Raw genomic sequence first — 17429 nt, 5'->3', positions numbered from 1 at the left:
CTCCGATCGCCACACGGGGGAACCGGAGCACAACCGAAAGCTTTTGGTATTCAGCACGCCACAGCATCTGAGGGGTTAAATGTCCGCGATCAGCATTACTGCCGGTTGCAGACAAGCCTAAAAGAAGCAGGCGGCCACCATCTTTAAACACCCGCCTAGCGCCGTACTGAAAAGGATAAAGGAGTAGTCTGCCTTTGATAAGCCACCCACAGGTGGGGATGTGACTGAAGTCCTTCCTCCATTGGCCAATGATGAATTGCCTCGGAATACTAATGGGCAAAATGCTAACTACCCCCCCGTGCAACTTTTATTGATTCTTGTACACCTTTGGGGGGCAATTTTATTTTGTTAAATAGGTCTTTATTAAAAATAAGGAGTGCTTTTCATCATTACAGAGCCGAGATGCTCTACTAGCAGGATCTGTTTTTTCTGTCTGCTCTCTAACACTCTGAGCTCAGTTCTTATCTTATTGATAAGAAGCTTGAATAAGTGTTTATGACCTCTCAGTAATTTAGAGATAAGGGTTATTAGATGACCAGCACAAAGTGAAAATGAAAGTGGGATGCAAACAGCTAGAAAAACCGCTAACCCTTTGTGAGAGAAAGGTTCAATAGTTAAGACAAATTTAAAATCAAAATTTCCCCAAAGGTGTACATAGCCAGGAAAAAATGCTCAGTGGATCTTTCCAGAAGCCTTACCTGATTCTGTATTATCTGGAGACGCAGATGTGCTACTCTGTACCCCGTCAGCTTCTCCCTCGCTGCCTTGAGACTGGTTTCGTTTTGCTGGGGATTTCTCTGCTGCATCTCCTTTACTTGTATCAGGGGAAGCCAGCACTGATGAGTCTTTATTGTCTTCAGCACTTTGAGGGAGTGGTCTTTTCCGGGGTCGTCCCCTCTTCACAGTTGATGCTAAAACACAATAAAATGTAATTAGAATCTCCCTGCTGCTATTAAAACCGTTGAAAAGGAGAAGGGTAAAGTTGCTTCTACTACCAACCGTTTCGATAGTCAGCGTGAGTCAGGGAATACTGTTTATGTCACTCGGTAACTTACTAGGTTCGGCTTTGCTGGACTCCTTAGTATCTGATGGTTTACGTTCAGCTTTTCTCTCAGACTCTTCCTCCTCTTCCCCAATTTCATCCACTGTCAGGAACTGGTGCTCGATATCTGCAAAAGACATTTCATCATCCTCTGCTTTCACCTCATCCAAAGTCAACAGGGCCTGCTCTGAGTGGTCTCCATTGGTAGGAGCATCCTGCTGGACATCAGTTTTGTGTTTATCTTCTGGATCTTTACCATTATCCTTGGTATCCTTGTCATCCAGTAATTTGGTCTCTACCGCTTCTTGAGACTTGGGAGGTGTTGTGTGTTCCTCTTCCTCCTCGTTGACCTCATCCAGTGTGAGCAGCTGATCTTTAGTTAAGATCTCTGGCGCTTTTGAGGACTGCTGCCCCGTGGAAAAGTTTTGGGCATCCTCGTCATCACTTATCTCATCCAGGGTCATCAGCACCTGCTCCGCGCTGGCAGGAGGGCCCTCCTCTGTTGTCACCAGGGGTTTGGCAGACTCATCGGCCTGGTCTTTTTTAACATTAGCATTTTCTTCTTCATCACCAACTTCATCTAAAGTTACAAAGGACCGTTTGTGTGACGCTGTGCTCGTCACTCTGGATTTTTTTGTATCTGAAGGAAGAGGGTCATTTTCTTTCCTTTTTCCCTTTCTGGCAGCATCGGGCTTTTCCTCCTCAGCTTCTGCACTGGTCACAGAGTCTACATGCTCTTCTACAATCTCATCAACTGTAACAAACTCATCCAGGTTGAAAGGGAAAGTTTCTTCATCTCCCTAAAAAGAGAAAAAAAAGGGAAAGATGAAATATCAGCAGCTTCCACCGCTAACCTGGTGATATACATTATAAGGTATAGACATTTATCTACAGAGGTAATTGGGATATACCAAACTATTGTAATGTTAATGTAGTGTCATTTTTCTCGCACTTATAACCTTGTAAAATATTTTTTGGGTGAAAATCCTCCTCCTCCATTCTCACCTCTTTAGATCTTGGACTCCGATTGTTGCTCTTGGAGCTTCGTGAGTAACGTGAACTCTGTACATAGAGAAAATACTATATTAGAAAACCCAGAATACCAACGCACCTTTTTCATTTTTCAACCCAAGTATGGTGAATGTGTGAATTCTTTATTGGGGGTGTACAACTACAATAGTTGTGGATTCTACCTCTGCGACCCACACCTATCAAGAACAGGCCCACCTGGCAGGGGCTGTGAATGAAGAGGTTCCGTTCATGCATGGTTCAACATTCACTTCTATGGCAGTTGAGAAACTAAATGCAAGGGTGCTCGGCTAGTTACTGAACTCCCATGGAAGTGAATGGAGAGACCCGTATATGTTCGGGCCCCCTGCCCATTCACTGCGGCCACAAGACGGAGGTCCATTGCAGATCTGGGAACGGCACCCATTTGACATATATGTCATAACTGTCTGGATAGGAATACCCCCTTAAGCTATTTGCTCATTTGAGGGAAGGTTAGGAGGTCCAAATCTATCAGAAGGCCCCTTCTGGATTATGGAGAAAACTTCACATGTCCATGGTTATTGTAGGCAGGTGTGGTCATTACGAGGCAGCTAAGTGTCAGAAACAAAGTCACATTTCTCCTCCAGCTTTCTAAATATACTGTATTTTACAGACTATAGGCTTAGACAACAGAAAATTAGAACATTATTGACCCATTAAAACTTTTCTGGTAGTTTAATAAAGTGAAGGGGTCAATGTCACCAACTGTATTAGCGTAGGGTAGAGCGGGTTACTAGCCTACAGTCAGCTCATTGCTCTGTAGCTTTTTGCAATGCATTTTCTGTCATTTATGGGTTTCTCAAATATTCGTTTTTACTCTCTCCATGGCAATGACATTATAGAAATACACACGCACAGCTCAGCAGCACAAACTGTACAAACACAGCACTGCTGCATGCACATCAGATCCACATACAGGCATTATCTTTATTAAAGACCACAAGTTACAGGGTCCCGTACAATACAGTAGCCACTACAGAGACCATTTCCTCTTGCTGGTCTAGCTTCTCCCACTGGTGACATCATCAAGGGTTCTCAAGCTTGCGTCAAGAGGAGCTTTCATCTCCTTCTCTGCCCGCCTGGGGTAGCTGTGCTTTGTCGTGGTCCTTTCCATGAGCTGAATGATCACTCACCCTCCTCTCCTGTCTGCACAGATCAGTGTTGGACGGGCAGAGAGAAGTATGCAACCCTTACTGATCCTGCAAAGTGCTTTAAGGGCGCTCTGAGCTGGAACATTAAATAGTCAGGGAGGTCTGGTACAGCTGGACCACTGACTGGACTAGAAAAAAAAAATTCTTGCTAAAAAGGCGAGTCTATTAGTTCAACAAATATGGTAAATATTCTGGGAATAGACTGGTATCAGTCAGGAAATTCCCTAATATCAGTAAACTTGATAACTTACACTGCCTCTCATTCTTTCATTCCATCTGCTACTTGATCGTGCCTCTCTCTCCCGCGACCTGGTATCCTTAGAGTCTCTCTCCGGCTGTGAAGAGCTGTATTTTCCAGTGGTTTTCTTCTGAGAAAAACTGGAGGCCGTCTTATAGGCACTATCAGCAGGGCTCGACCTGTTGCTACTTGACCTTGGCGTGCTGCTTTCATGGGAGGAAGATCCCCTTTCTCTTGATGTCCTCTTTCTGGACTCAGTTTTTGAATTAGACTTCTGGTTCTCTAATGTGACAGTCACGGAGATCTCTCCCTTTTGGGCGTAATATTTTGCGGTCCTGACAATGGATCCATCTGATGTTTCAGTTGCCTCAGTTGCAAACAAATCATCTCTGCCTTTTGTTGGTACATGGTGCCCATGTTTCTCTATGCTGTGTTTGGATGTCTCCTTATTTGAGCCTTCATCAGCAGTGCCAATAGTGTTCTGGGCATCTTTAGTGACTTCTTTCCCTTCAGACTCTGAGCTGCCACTTGGCCCTTTGTCTGCAGAGGTTTTTGTATCAAGAAGCTTGGCCATATCGGTGACTGGCCGAGGCTGTGTACCTTGCTCGGCATTGAGGATAAAGTTATGCTGTCCTTCAGATTCCTCTTCATCCGATTCTACAGATACGAGAATATCCAAATCATCCAACACTTGAGGCTGAGACACTGGCTGAGGCTCTGGATGCTGTACCTCTGGTTCTGCCTGTATACATACATGAGATGTGAAAGGGGCCTCAGGCGCCTGTGCTGCCTCTTCATCATCATCTTCATCATCATCATCATTAATATCATCATCATTATCATCCTCTGTTGTCACAGCCATACAGGGGGAAGGTACGAGTTCAACACTTGGGTGGTCAGCTGCAGCTTGACCAGAGATTTTTTCAGATTCCACAGACTGCGTTGGTTCTGATGGCCCCTCGCATTCTGCTGTGTCTACATCCATTTCAGACTGAATGGCAGGAGAGGAAAGCACAGGTCTGGCCTGAGACTCCTTATCTTTAGGCTGTAAGGATTTTTCTTCTTGCTTGTTGGGTTCTTTAGACACTTTATCTTTAGGCAGTGAGGGTTTCTCGTCCTTCTTGCTGGATTCTTTAGACCCCTTATCTTTAGATTGTGAGAATTTATCGTCCTTCTTGTTGTGTTCTTTAGACCCCTTATCTCTAGATTGTGAGAATTTCTCGTCCTTGTTGTGTTCTTTAGACCCCTTATCTTTATGTTGTGAGGGTTTCTCGTCCTTCTTGTTGGGTTCTTTAGACTCCTTACCTTTAGGCTGGGAGGGTTTATCGTCCTTTTTGTTGGGTTCTTTATACCCTTTACCTTTAGGCTGTGAGGGTTTATCATCCTTCTTGTTGGGTTCTTTGAACCCCTTATCTTTATGCGGTGAGGGTTTCTCGTCCTTCTTGTTGGGTTCTTTAGACCACTTATCTTTAGGCTGTGAGGGTTTCTCGTCCTTCTTGTTGGGTTCTTTAGACCACTTCTCTTTAGGCTGTGAGGGTTGCTCGTCCTTTTTGTTGGGTTCTTTAGATCCCTTCTCTTTAGGCTGTGAGGGTTTCTCTTCCTTTTTGTCAGGTTCATTAGACCCCTTCTCTTTAGGCTGTGAGGATTTATCTTCCTTTTTGTCAGGTTCATTAGACCCCTTCTCTTTAGACTGTGAGGGTTTCTCTTCCTTTTTGTCAGGTTCATTAGACACCTCCTCTTTAGGCTGTGATGGTTTCTCTTCCTTTTTGTCAGATTCTTTAGATTCAGCAACTTCTGATGCAGCTTTCTCTAAGTTGCTGTTTGTTCTGTTAATCGAAACAAAAATTATTTCATCAAAAACAACTTCAATATATCTGCAAATATTTCCTGAAAGGATAGGATATCGGTGCCTGTGAGACTAAGCTTGTGTCATAGCTCTTGCTGTTTATTACATACCCAGAGGGCAACTGTTTACTATTAACTCCTTAAAAGGGGGAACCAGCTCTGCACCTCACATGGATCTAGTGATCTCCCTGTTCTAACAGAACATTTGGCTCGTGGCAGTTGAAGATCTAAACTGAGCATGTGTGACCAGCTCAGTGAGATGGACAAATAAAATGTGGAAAAGGCAAACAGCTGGTGGCGCTATGTAGATTTTATTGAATAGCTCACAGCTATGCAAAATTTTTACTGAATGCAATTACACAAGTATTCAGATCCAGGTGATGGCTTGAAAAACGTAGAATATATTGACAAGGATCAGCAATCCCCAACATTCCAGCTGTTCTAATTCACTTCTATGGGAGTTATAACAGCTGAGCAAGTTTGCATGCTGGGAATTGTAGTTTCAAATCAGCTGGAGTGCCGAAGGTTGCTAACCCCGGCTATCAGATTTGGCGATCCGGTGACTGCCGAGTGTCTCCTGGCTTTAGCAGAGCTACTGGGTCTTAGCAAACAGTTCTGCCAGTGAGAAGTGAAACCACACGGCGCCGTTTTCCCAATGGATGTCCCAGTTACGGTGGAAAAAGTGCCAAAGAAAAAAAGACTAAGTGTAAATGTCCTCCAAAAGACTTTATGACCTCTTGGGAGGCATAATGTACAAAAAATATATACCCTCTGATAAAGAGTCAACACAGAATGAAGATGGTGGCAGAACGCATGTTCAATGGGGAGAATGGATGGAACCCCTGGTCTTGTGATCGGTGGGGTCTCAACGGTCAGAGTTCTCCACAGGATTGGGGGGGGGGGGGGTTTATTATATCTGATTAGGTGGGGAAGTTTGTATTGTGTGAAACACCATTAAAGAGGACCTTTCACTAGTATACAAACTAAAAACTAACTATACCTGTGGGCAGAGCGGCGCCCAGGGGTCCCCCTGCACTTACTAGTATGCCTGGGCACCGCACCATTCGCCCGGTATAGGCTCCGGTGTCTCAGCTCCGTCTGTTGTACTGGACTGATTTTTTGTAGGAGGCGTGTCCCTTGCTGCAGCACTGGCCAATCGCAGCGCACAGCTCATAGCCAGGCTATTAGTTGTGCGCTGCGATTGGCCAGCACTGCAGCAAGGGACACGCCTCCTACAAAAAAATCTGTCCAGTACAACAGACGGAGCTGAGACACCGGAGCCTATACCGGGCGAACGGAGCGGCGCCCAGGCATACCAGTGCAGGGGGACCCCTGGGCGCCGCTCTGCCCACAGGTAGAGTTAGTTTGTATACTAGTGAAAGGTCCTCTTTAAAGTCATTAAGGGGTTAATATATGTAAAAACCAACAGTATGCATCATGAGGTTCAATAACAAGGATGTACAATAGTCTTCATCCTATTTACCTTGGTGTGTCCTCTTCAATATAGCTTATATATTCATCCTGTAGAGAAAATAAAATATATTAATGCACAAGTCACAGAGAAATACCAGTGACCTAAGCGACTACATAAATAGTGTCAGGAGTGCCCTCACCTCTGCTAGTTCAGTCTTGGAAGGAAGAGAGCACTGTACGACGTTGTCCGCAATACTGCACGGATACTGGGTCAGAAAGCTATACATTGCTTTGGCAGCGCTGGGACTATGCAAGTGAAGTATTGCCTGTGAAAGACAAAAACCCAGATACACAAGATGCATCAATACAATCAGACAGAAGAGCCCATGAGCATTATATGAAAGGTAAAGATAATGCGTGCAGTACCACAGAGGACCACCAGGAGGCAGCGGGGTACATTTATCAGCACTCACCTTCTTCTTATTACTGAAATACACATGGTGCTCAACTTTCCCAAAACGACGCCCAATACGAATGATCGCAAAGTCCTCCACATCTTTTTCAGGGAGGTCGGTGAGATGGACAAACTTTTCATAAATTGTAGGTATAATCTGTAAAGGGAACAACAGTTCACAGATTAATAAAGAAGCAAATGACACAGGAGTAAAAAATACACAGAGCAGCTCCGGAGTGCAAGTTTTCTGGTATAAAGGGGCTCTCCAAGTATTGATTATGATGACCCATCCTTATGACATCAGAGGCCAATCAGCTGTTTCAGGAAGCCGCCCCAGTCACCGGAGCTCTTGTGACCGTGCCATACTTTGTACAGCGGCTGCGTTTGGTATTGCAGCCCAGTCTCACTGACTTGAATGGGGCTGAACTTCAACAAGGCCCATATGACTGATGTATGGTGACATCACATGGGGTAGGAAGCCTCTTGTAACACCTGCTGCTGATCTGATAGTTAACACACGGCACTTACTAATGTATTGTGATTCTCCATATTGCTTCCTTTGCTGGCTGGGTTTAATTTCTCTTTCACATTATACACTGCTCGTTTCTAGGGGTTATGACCACCCTGCAATCCAGCACTGATGATCGTGCTTTTATACACTATAGGAAAAAGTGCTGGCCTCTCAAGTGGCTGGGACCATGGGAGCGCACATAGGCACACAAGCACAGCAGATCCCATCCACCATGGAAACGAGCAGTGTATAGTGTGATGGAAAAATGAATCCCGCCAGCAAAGGAGGCAATATACATCCTCCTGTAAACAACCTTGTATGCTTTCCTCTCTACCTGGAGCCTGTTTGAGCTGATCTCCCTCGATTCCTTCCCTGCTCTCTACACTCCGGCTGTGTACAACCTTCTCCCACTGCTGCTAGCGCTAAACGCTAGGAAAGCAGAGGCAGCAGAACAACCAGCCAGGGGAACGAGCTGAACACACTGAAGCAAAATGGTAGAACACTTTTAAAGGGTTTTGGAGGGTCATGATATTGATGATCTATACTCAGGATCGGTGGGGGGCCCAGCACCCCTGCACTTGTGCAACCATGCACTGTCTAGATTGCAGCGGGGATGTAGTCTAATTACGGCTGTTCGTCCTATTCTCTTACACTGCCAATACATTCTAGATGTGATCAGCATGGGAGCCAGAAGTCAGGCCCCCTCCGATCTGATATCAATGGCCTATCTTGACTATTGGTCATGAATATCACAACACTGCTGAACCCCTTCCAGCTCAGTGCTATCACAGTATGTCATAGTGCAGGCCCAGGAGCTTTGGCCAGACAACTGCTTGCAGGTGATGGCTGTATCACACAACTGGCATCTCACTGCCTCAGATCCCGACACTTTAACCCCTCAGATGCCGACACTTTAACCCCTCAGATGCCACAGTCAATAGAGACTGCAGCATCTTAGTAGCTAGATTGAGGGGGAGAGAGCACCCTCTGTTCGCCGACTGGGACTCCAGCCGACACAGTTTCGGTTTGTAGAGTAGTTGGAACGGCCTTCTGAAAGACTTCCTGTGAGAATGACTATGCACTGTAATATTGAAGCATTACAGTGCACAGTACAGTGATCAAAAGTTTGCAGGTTCAAGTCCAATAAGTGGACTAAAATAAAAATAATGTTGAATTAAAATAAATAAAATACTTTCCCCATTATTATTATTTTTTTGGTCAACTCATTTCTCCCAAAAAAAAAAAATTATATAAAAATTACCAGAAGTAACATGTACTGGAAAATGGCATCAACAAATCCTATAAAATTTACGTGCAAAAAATGAAACCTAACAAAGCTCTGCCAGAAAACCAAAAAAGTTACAGGTAGTAGAATATGGCAACACGGTTATTGCCTGGTAGTGATGGCCCATCCTGAGGACATACCATCACTTAAGAGGAGGTGGACAACCCTTTAAAGGGAGTACATAATAGTGGCAATCATCATAGTGGCTGTAAAACTGTCGGCTCGAGTCCACTGAGATGCTCCTTCCAACTCAAAAGAAATGTGAAATTATCAGTTACCTTGTAAGAAGATTGTTCTATGAGATCTGCGAATATCAAGTCCTGATAACGAAAGAAAATATAATGAATAAAAGAAATTAGACAATGATCATAGAACTAAGCATCAAGGTCGACCTCTGTGCATTAGACCTACAAATATAAAAAAAATCTAAGCCATTTTGAGAATATTCATGAAAACCTCTTTCCCATTTTTTGCTTGCAGTGCCTATGTGGAAGTGTGCTCCACTGCCCAGACCACAAACAAACCCGTGAGACTGAATGCTACAGCCATACCTCCCCTCCTCTATCCTGCTGCCAACGATGCGGGGAGTTTGTAGTCTGCTGCAACAGTGCAGGAAATTCTCAATATGCCTTCAGTTTTCATATTTTTGAGAAAATGCTTTAATTAGGCCTTCTTTTATAGTTACCCCACATAAGGCACAGCATGTAAGACCGCCGGGCACTGCACACATAGATGGAAGTTCAAAGAGGGAATTAGAACAATGAGGCAAATTAAGTCTTGCTTCATTTAACAAGCAAATTGAGACCCAGCTCCTAACAGTTTTGACAGCAGGTGACGCTAGGGAGGCTCGCCCACGCCCTATTGGCTGCTCCGGCCGTTGCTGGATGTTTTGATCCGACAGATGGGTAGATGCAGTTAGCGCTCGTGCAAGGCTCAGGTGGAGTTTTTACGGTCTGCAAATTATGGATTCAATAAACACGGATACTAGCCGTGTGTGGTCCGCATTTTGCAGATCAGTATGTCTAGCCCTGTGTTAGAACGGCCTGTTCTTGTCCCTTTTGTGGGGCCGTGGAACTGACATATGGTGCTGTCCGTATTTTTTGTGGCCCCATTGAAATCCGCTTAGCAGATCCATTTAAACAAATACCCAGAAAACTAATTTTAATGGATGCCAACTAAATGGCTGGCATTTCATCAGTTTTACATAAACTCTTCTTCACGGATGTCTGCTCACCTCATTTTTTAGGTCCTTGTACCTCTGAGCGACGCATATGCTCAACAGATTTCCACTCAGGTAAGTTGGGAAAACGCCATAAAACTTTATCATGGAATCCACAGAACTCCTATTGGTCAGCTCCAGGTACGCCTGCATGTACAGACAAAACAAAAAATGACTGCACACACGTCCAGTGATTCTCTGTGACCGTCTGCCTGTATCCAGTGGTATAATGTACTATTCTGCAAACCACCACCATCATGGTTCACATTAGGATGTACTCATTTTACCCACTGCTCGGCAACTCAAGTTTTCACACAAAACCACGTGGTAAACGGATTTATGTGTGGGAAAAACAAACCCATAATTTTACAGTAGCAGCAAAGAGGATGTAAAAAAATAAAAATGTAGCCAGTGAATCCGCACATAAATTGACGTGGTGCGGATTTTTTAATTCACTGCATGCCATAAAAACCGTGACAAACCCACATCAAAATACGCAGTGGGCTTTGTGCACAAAATCACACCGCGTGTGGTCATACCCAATGGGTGTAGTCGCACATTGCAGATTTGTTCCAGAAACTTCTATGTCTAAAAGCAAGTTCCATTGTGTTTCTGCGCCAAGCACACACACATTTCTGCAACAAATCTGCCGTGTGCGACTATACCCAATAAAATTCCTGAAGTGACAAACTGAGAATTGCACGGGAGAGAAGTGGTGTCACAACACGGGCAGAAGAATCCATATTGCTTGCAGGCCCGATCTATTGGCTATGAGACAAGATTTACCTTTCTGTGGTTGGCAACTAAGAGAATGTCCTTCACGCCGCCAAACGGTTTGGCCAAGTTGGCAATCTCGTCCACCGTGTACTGGGCTTCGGGTAGGTTAGATATCAGTATAACACATTTCTCGTTTTGCTGTAAAACAAGGTGTTCATGGGTTACCTCCACATCACACATACCTTCATACAAAGAGAGCCACCAACAGAACCAACCTACCTTCAGTGGTGGATCGTCCAGCATGTAGCTCTTGACAAAACCAGGAGGAACCTCTGAAATAAGAGAACACAGGATGCCCTGGTCAGCAACAAAGTCAGAGGCCAAGCTTTACATACACAAAGGGTCATGTACACCACAAACTAATCACATGCAAAAGGGGGAGACCTGCTACAACCCTGCGCCACGGACAGGAAATCGAGACCAAAACTGTTCTAAAAGAAGGACCTATCCTGATCATCAGTCAGACCTGGTCCCAAGATAATGCGGTGACCATTTTTACACTTCATATTGGTTGATTACATCCAGAACTACAGAGCTCCATCCACTATGTAGTGAATGGGGGCAGTGCTGCAGTAACCAACAAGTCCACAACCCCGAGAGCGTTGATCACTGGGGGTGAGGGGCATCAGACCAGGAGATATTGATGGACAGGCCGTCAAATCCTGGGCAATCCCATTTAAACCACCTAATTTATTTTTATATGAAATCTGTCAAAAGTGGAAGATGAAAGTGGCTGCTCTCTCACCCCCATGCTTTATACTGCAAAACAATGTGACAGAGCGCTGTTTCAAAGAATAACTTCTACAAGCCGAGCACTGCCACTGAAATAAAAAGATCTTATTCAGGATGAAAATATTGATCATCTATTTTTCAGAATGGGTCGATATCTTATTGGCAGGAGTCTGACTGTCGGCATCCCCTCTGATCTGATTTAAAAGGGGCTGCGGCACCTGTGCAAGCGCTGTGGCCTTCTCACCATTTACATGGGAATATTAACAGGTAAAGGGGTCAATGCAACCCCTTAATGATCACCGCCGTCATTTGTTTTCATTTTATGTGAAAAATCTTGAAGTTGAAAAACACACCTTTCCTCCTTTGAAAAACTGCTTTTTAAACGGAAAAAATTTAAATACCCCCGACATTAGTTACAGTCACATGCGTATCGACCCAAACTATGCAATTACCAAATAATTTATCCAGCACTTAACGCTGTGAAAAATATCTAACATAAAAACTTGATTTTTTGATGTTCCATTCCCTGAAGCAACAACAAAGTGCATACGGCCAAGGAACGCACGCAGATCATTACCTAGATCATGTTTGGACGTCTCTTGCGACTTCTTGTCTTCCTTTTCTTTCTCAGGTGCAGCTGTAAAGAGACAAGTTTCTCATTTCTCTCTATGTAAGCACAGCTATGTGGAGGATTTATTAGAGGACGGCGGAATCAAATGAAAATGTAAGTGTGGTATGGTGGCAGGGTGACAAATCTACATGTTCATATACATAAAGTGCAAAAACCGTAGCTGGATTTACATCACACGCTGCACCCACTAGAACAGGTCCAATCTTTCCTGCGTTTGTTTCTGTCTGCAAAAGTGTGAACAACTCCCAAAAGAGGGAAAAAGAGAAGACAAACAATAATTCTCAAAAGGAAAACCCGGTGAATCGATTCCTCATGAGATGTGATCTCTCAGAGGGTCTTCCTGGTGAGGTGGTCACCAGCCCCCACATCCAAGTGGAGAATGAATGGAGGGGTGGCTGTGTGTGCGGCTCTCTCCATTCATCTCTATGGTAGTTAGCTGCCATATAACTGGATCATAAATGATATTAGCAGCCATGATGAGCGCCAAGTACCTGTCTCTGCTGGAGCTTTAGCAGGTTCTTCTTCCATGCTGGAAGGGAAGCACAGAGAAGTGTTATGGAATACAAGCCATTAAACATGAGTCAGATGCCGGTATGCGGGGTTCTAATGTGACACTTACTGTTCAACCTTCTCCGCAATCACAGGTTTCTGTAAAGACAAGTGGGGCAGGACATTTTTAGTGTTGATGTACATGCTCCAAGAATTATCTACTACAATGAACATATTAGAAGCAGCGGCAGGTCCTCTATAACCTTATGCTTCCCACCGGACGACTATACACGTCGTGGCAGTAAGCTCTTAACTGTAACCTGGCGAATAAAAGCATCGGGTTAGGCTACTTTCACACTAGCGTTCGGCTGTCCGCTCGTGAGCTCCGTTTGAAGGGGCTCACGAGCGGACCCGAACGCTTCCGTCCAGCCCTGATGCAGTCTGAATGGATGCGGATCCGCTCAGACTGCATCAGTCTGGCGGCGTTCAGCCTCCGCACGGACAGGCGGACACCTGAACGCTGCTTGCAGCGTGCGGATCCGTCCAGACTTACAATGTAAGTCAATGGGGACGGATCCGTTTGAAGATGCCACAATATGGCTCAATCTTCAAGCGGATCCGTCCCCCATTGACTTTACATTGAAAGTCTGGACGGATCCGTCCGAGGCTATTTTCACACTTAGCTTTTATATGCCAAAATAATGCAGACGGATCCGTTCTGAACGGAGCCTCCGTCTGCATTATTATGATCGGATCCGATCGAACGCTAGTGTGAAAGTAGCCTAACATTGCAATCTGACAGCGCCCCGTGGTCACAAGTAAGGAGCCCAGGCAAAGTTATCTCCCTGTGCTGTCACAGTGTACAGGGTCGATGCACTATAAAGTTAAAAACAGCAGGCAAAGAATGCTATTGATGTAGGCACGCCCCCTGCTGGCTGTCCTCCAAGCCTGTAGTCTCTGAATTAACCCACTTCCTGCCCTGACTGGCAGGAAGCGGTTAATTCATTTTTTTAAATAAAAGAAATAAAGCACGATGATAAAAAGAAATAGTGAAATAGAAAAAGTATAGCAGACACACATTCCTTCCCTAATATATATTATTTTTAGCAACAGTATATCAGACTGTGTGCAAAATATACAAATGTACACACATTTGTTCCCTTTTTTCTTAATTAAAAAATTTAGAGTTTGTCTTTAAATATCTTTTGTAAGTAAAAAAAATTATGTGAATGAAAAATGTCAAATTTTTCCCTGTTTTTTTGTATATATATACACATTTATCTGTCATCTAATGGTAAAAAGGAAAGGTCTAAAGGCAGCGATGGCCAACCTGCGGCTTATCCTATGGTTGTAAAACTACAATTCCCACCATGCCCTACTGTAGGCAGTCTGGGAGTTGTAGTTTTGCAACAGATCCTCTCCTGCTGTGTCCTTCTCCTATACCATGTAGATTGTAGGCCGTCTCTCCTTCTGCACCAGTCAGTAACTGGTCTTGTTCATGCTTAGTGCAATTGTCTGTATTATGTATGTGCACCGCTTATCATATGTACAGGGCTATAGAATGAATGGCACTTTAATAATATAGGTTGGCCATCTCTGGTCTAGGGTGTACTGTATAAAAAAATAAAATTACAATAATAAAATACATGTAGGCTGGCTCAGTTAGATAGGCCCACTACTAAAACTGAAAAAATTGGCCTGGTAAGGAGCGGTGATGAAGTGCCTAAGACAGGCAGGTCCAAACTGCGGCCTTTCAGCTGTTGCAAAACTACAACTCCCAGCATGCCCTAATAGCTGTAAGCTATCCAGGCATGCTGGGAGTTGTAGTTTTGAAACAGCTGGAGGGCCGCAGTTTGGACATGCCTGGCCTAAGAAATGTGGTTCAAGGTATGTACAACGAATATATATATATATATATATATATATATATATATATATTTTTTTTTTTTTAACACAAATTGCACCCAAATTCTAGTGCACTTTGATTAGGAAATCCCCTCCCCCCACTGAGTTAATGGCAGTGCAGGTCTGGCTCTGAAGGACCAATTGCACGTCCGCATCAGTAAAGGGAAAGGTGAAGCTTGCTGAGCAGATATAAAGGCAATTTCAAGTCTCATGGGAGTTGCAAAGCAGGACCCTCCACGGTCATCTAGATGTCAAAAGACTTGAGAAAGCCACTGTACACAAAGTGGACAACACCCCCTCCTTGGTAGAAAAAGGTAACACACCTGGTAGTGTCACCCGACTACACATTTACAAAGCGCAATTTAGTTATATAAAGACTCACTTTGCTCTGGCCGGGCATTGACAGGGTGACCCGCTTGTTGTTTATCATGATGGGCGTTGTTTCACTGTATTTGATCACCGCTGTGGCTGCTTCTCTAAAGTTGGTTTCTATGAAGGCCTATAAAACAATCAGGAACGTGCACAGGTCATTCCAGGTGTGAGTGGATAAGACAAATGCCTGGGTAGGTCATCCAGATCACTTATCAGGTAAGTGGCCTGGTCTTGCCTTTCAACATTACTCAACTGACAGAACTGAAAAATGCTAAACATTTTCAAATGCTAAACTGTCCAAGCATGGTGGAGAAGAGAAAATCGGGGACTAGTACATCTGCCGGTTCAGAGTCTAGAAAGGCAGCGTCAGAACGCGTTTTCTACAGCTCCCTTGCTTGGGTGACATACCTCATTTTTCGACTGAACGATAAGGATATCGCAGACTCTTCCGAAGGGCTGGACTATTTTCAAGAGGTCTTGATCTGTATAGCCGCTATCTGGAAGGTCGGTGACATGAACAATTTTGCGAGTGTTGTTTCTACTTGTAAACTGCAAGAGAAAAATGGCAAATTCAGGAGAAAAGATAAAATAATAATAAAAAATAATATCAAAACAGCTGTCACAAGCCTCCAGGAGGAGTTACACAAAAGTAATGTGCAACAATATGCACACAGGGCACATTATTAGGACAGGTGTTTTAGACGCAGGTCTTAATATCCCCTATATCTGGCGGTGGTTCCGACGACGTCTACATAACTTCAGCGGATCCACCGCCACTTCGAAATGTAAGCCAGCTTCCGAGTCTTAGACCCTTATCTACACCTACTTTTTTTTTTTTAACTGCCGTGAGGTAAAGTCACAGATTGAGTTGCAAATTTGTGCCAAAATCTGCGCCAGAGACATACGTAATACAGGCATATTTCTGTTTAATAAATGACCCTCTACATTTCCTACATTATGGGGATGAAAAGTTAGGAGTCAGTATTATATGTAGTTAAGGCCTTTATCTATTAAAGTGACTTTGTAATTTTTGTTACTGCATCCTTATAGGCTGTGTTCACATCACAACCACTTTCTAATATAAATGTAGTTGAAGTCCCGATAGACTTCAATATCACAATGGGAGGTGTATAAAACTGTATAAGCATCGAGTAGGACATCTCCGAGGGAAATGTACAGCCGTGCAGGTGAATGTCCCTATGGGGCGGATACGTCAGGGATTTCGATGCGGCAAACCTGCAGTAGTGGAGATAAGCGAGGGTCCACCTCAAGGTGTCCCCCGACCATCAGCTGTTAGTAGAGGCCACAGAGCACTGCAGCCTCTCCCTTGGCCAGTCCCATTCCAGTCAACAGGTCTGAGCTGCAACACCAAGCTCAGAAGATATACAATGTCCGCCGCTGTGCTTGGTAAGCTGGCAGCTCCCTGATACAGCTGATCTGTGGGGTTCCAGGACTCAGACCCTACCAATGTCATATCGATGACCTATCTTGAGGATAGGTCATTAATAATTCCTGGAAAACCCCTTTACTGCTCTTTTCACTACTTTTGCTGCCGCAGGCTTTCACACTGTTTTCCATCCAATGTGGGCATACCCTAAGGCTGATAAATGGGATTTACTGATGACCCACTACAATCCTGAGAAAAGCTTACAGGTCTTTTTACATTGCTTAGTCCGACATGCTTATCATGTACCCTACTGAAAACAAGCATGTGACCCAACAGTGCAATTTCCATAGCTGTAAAAAGGGCACCATAAACTAAAGGATGTGATTTCACAACAACCACAAACCTTATTTGAGAGGTTATGTGCCTCTTCAGATATAGGTGAGCTGGGGGGCTGCTCATCAGCTGGCGGTTTGCTTGGCTGCGGCTTCTTTGCAGAGGAAGTGCTTGGGGTGGTCTTTTTGGCCGCTGTGCTTACAACAGGCTTGCTGCTGGCGCTGCCAGAGCTGGGTTTTCGTGCTGCACTATTGCTGCTGGGTTTATTATTGGAGCTATTGCTGCTACTAGCGGGCTTCTTCGAGGAGCTGCTGGAACTGGACGTACTGCTGGCCTTAGAAGCAGAGGTGCTGGGTTTCTTTGGAAGAGGACTGACAGGCTTCTTACTTCTGACATTAGAATTGGAAGGCTTCTTGACACTAGTTGTTGTTTTCAGAGATTTAGACTTCTCAACAGCTTTTGGTTTGATGGCCTCTATGAAACTTTTAACTGCTGCATCCACAGCCTTTTTATCTGCAAGAGAGTACAAACCGTTATTAGTGATCATACAACTCAACTGTAATCCTAACAAGTAGAGTACACAAAATATTGTCAC

The 17429-nt window shown here is 44.3% G+C and overlaps 1 protein-coding gene across 4 annotated transcripts in view; it reads right to left on the bottom strand.

Moving 5' to 3' along the window:
* ZNF638 (zinc finger protein 638) overlaps positions 1–17429 on the bottom strand; it is a 178033-nt gene that overhangs the window by 3640 nt on the left and 156964 nt on the right. For 3 of the 4 annotated variants that reach the window (XM_044294614.1, XM_044294605.1, XM_044294632.1), the window contains exons 6-22: positions 16905–17347; positions 15523–15663; positions 15125–15241; positions 12968–12996; positions 12840–12877; positions 12295–12354; positions 11205–11257; positions 10995–11123; positions 10224–10355; positions 9268–9309; positions 7213–7350; positions 6940–7065; positions 6810–6847; positions 3495–5307; positions 2048–2104; positions 1056–1842; positions 699–911 (exon numbers count right to left, since the gene is read on the bottom strand). In XM_044294614.1, coding sequence (XP_044150549.1) covers positions 699–911; positions 1056–1842; positions 2048–2104; positions 3495–5307; positions 6810–6847; positions 6940–7065; positions 7213–7350; positions 9268–9309; positions 10224–10355; positions 10995–11123; positions 11205–11257; positions 12295–12354; positions 12840–12877; positions 12968–12996; positions 15125–15241; positions 15523–15663; positions 16905–17347 — 4356 coding nt within the window. The remainder of the gene's footprint in view (positions 1–698; positions 912–1055; positions 1843–2047; positions 2105–3494; positions 5308–6809; positions 6848–6939; positions 7066–7212; positions 7351–9267; positions 9310–10223; positions 10356–10994; positions 11124–11204; positions 11258–12294; positions 12355–12839; positions 12878–12967; positions 12997–15124; positions 15242–15522; positions 15664–16904; positions 17348–17429) is intronic. The other variant, XM_044294623.1, reaches the window with a different exon arrangement.

This window comes from Bufo gargarizans, chromosome 1 (assembly GCF_014858855.1).
Source record: "Bufo gargarizans isolate SCDJY-AF-19 chromosome 1, ASM1485885v1, whole genome shotgun sequence".
Taxonomy (NCBI): domain Eukaryota; kingdom Metazoa; phylum Chordata; class Amphibia; order Anura; family Bufonidae; genus Bufo; species Bufo gargarizans.
This window is presented reverse-complemented; position numbering and strand designations above follow the sequence as displayed.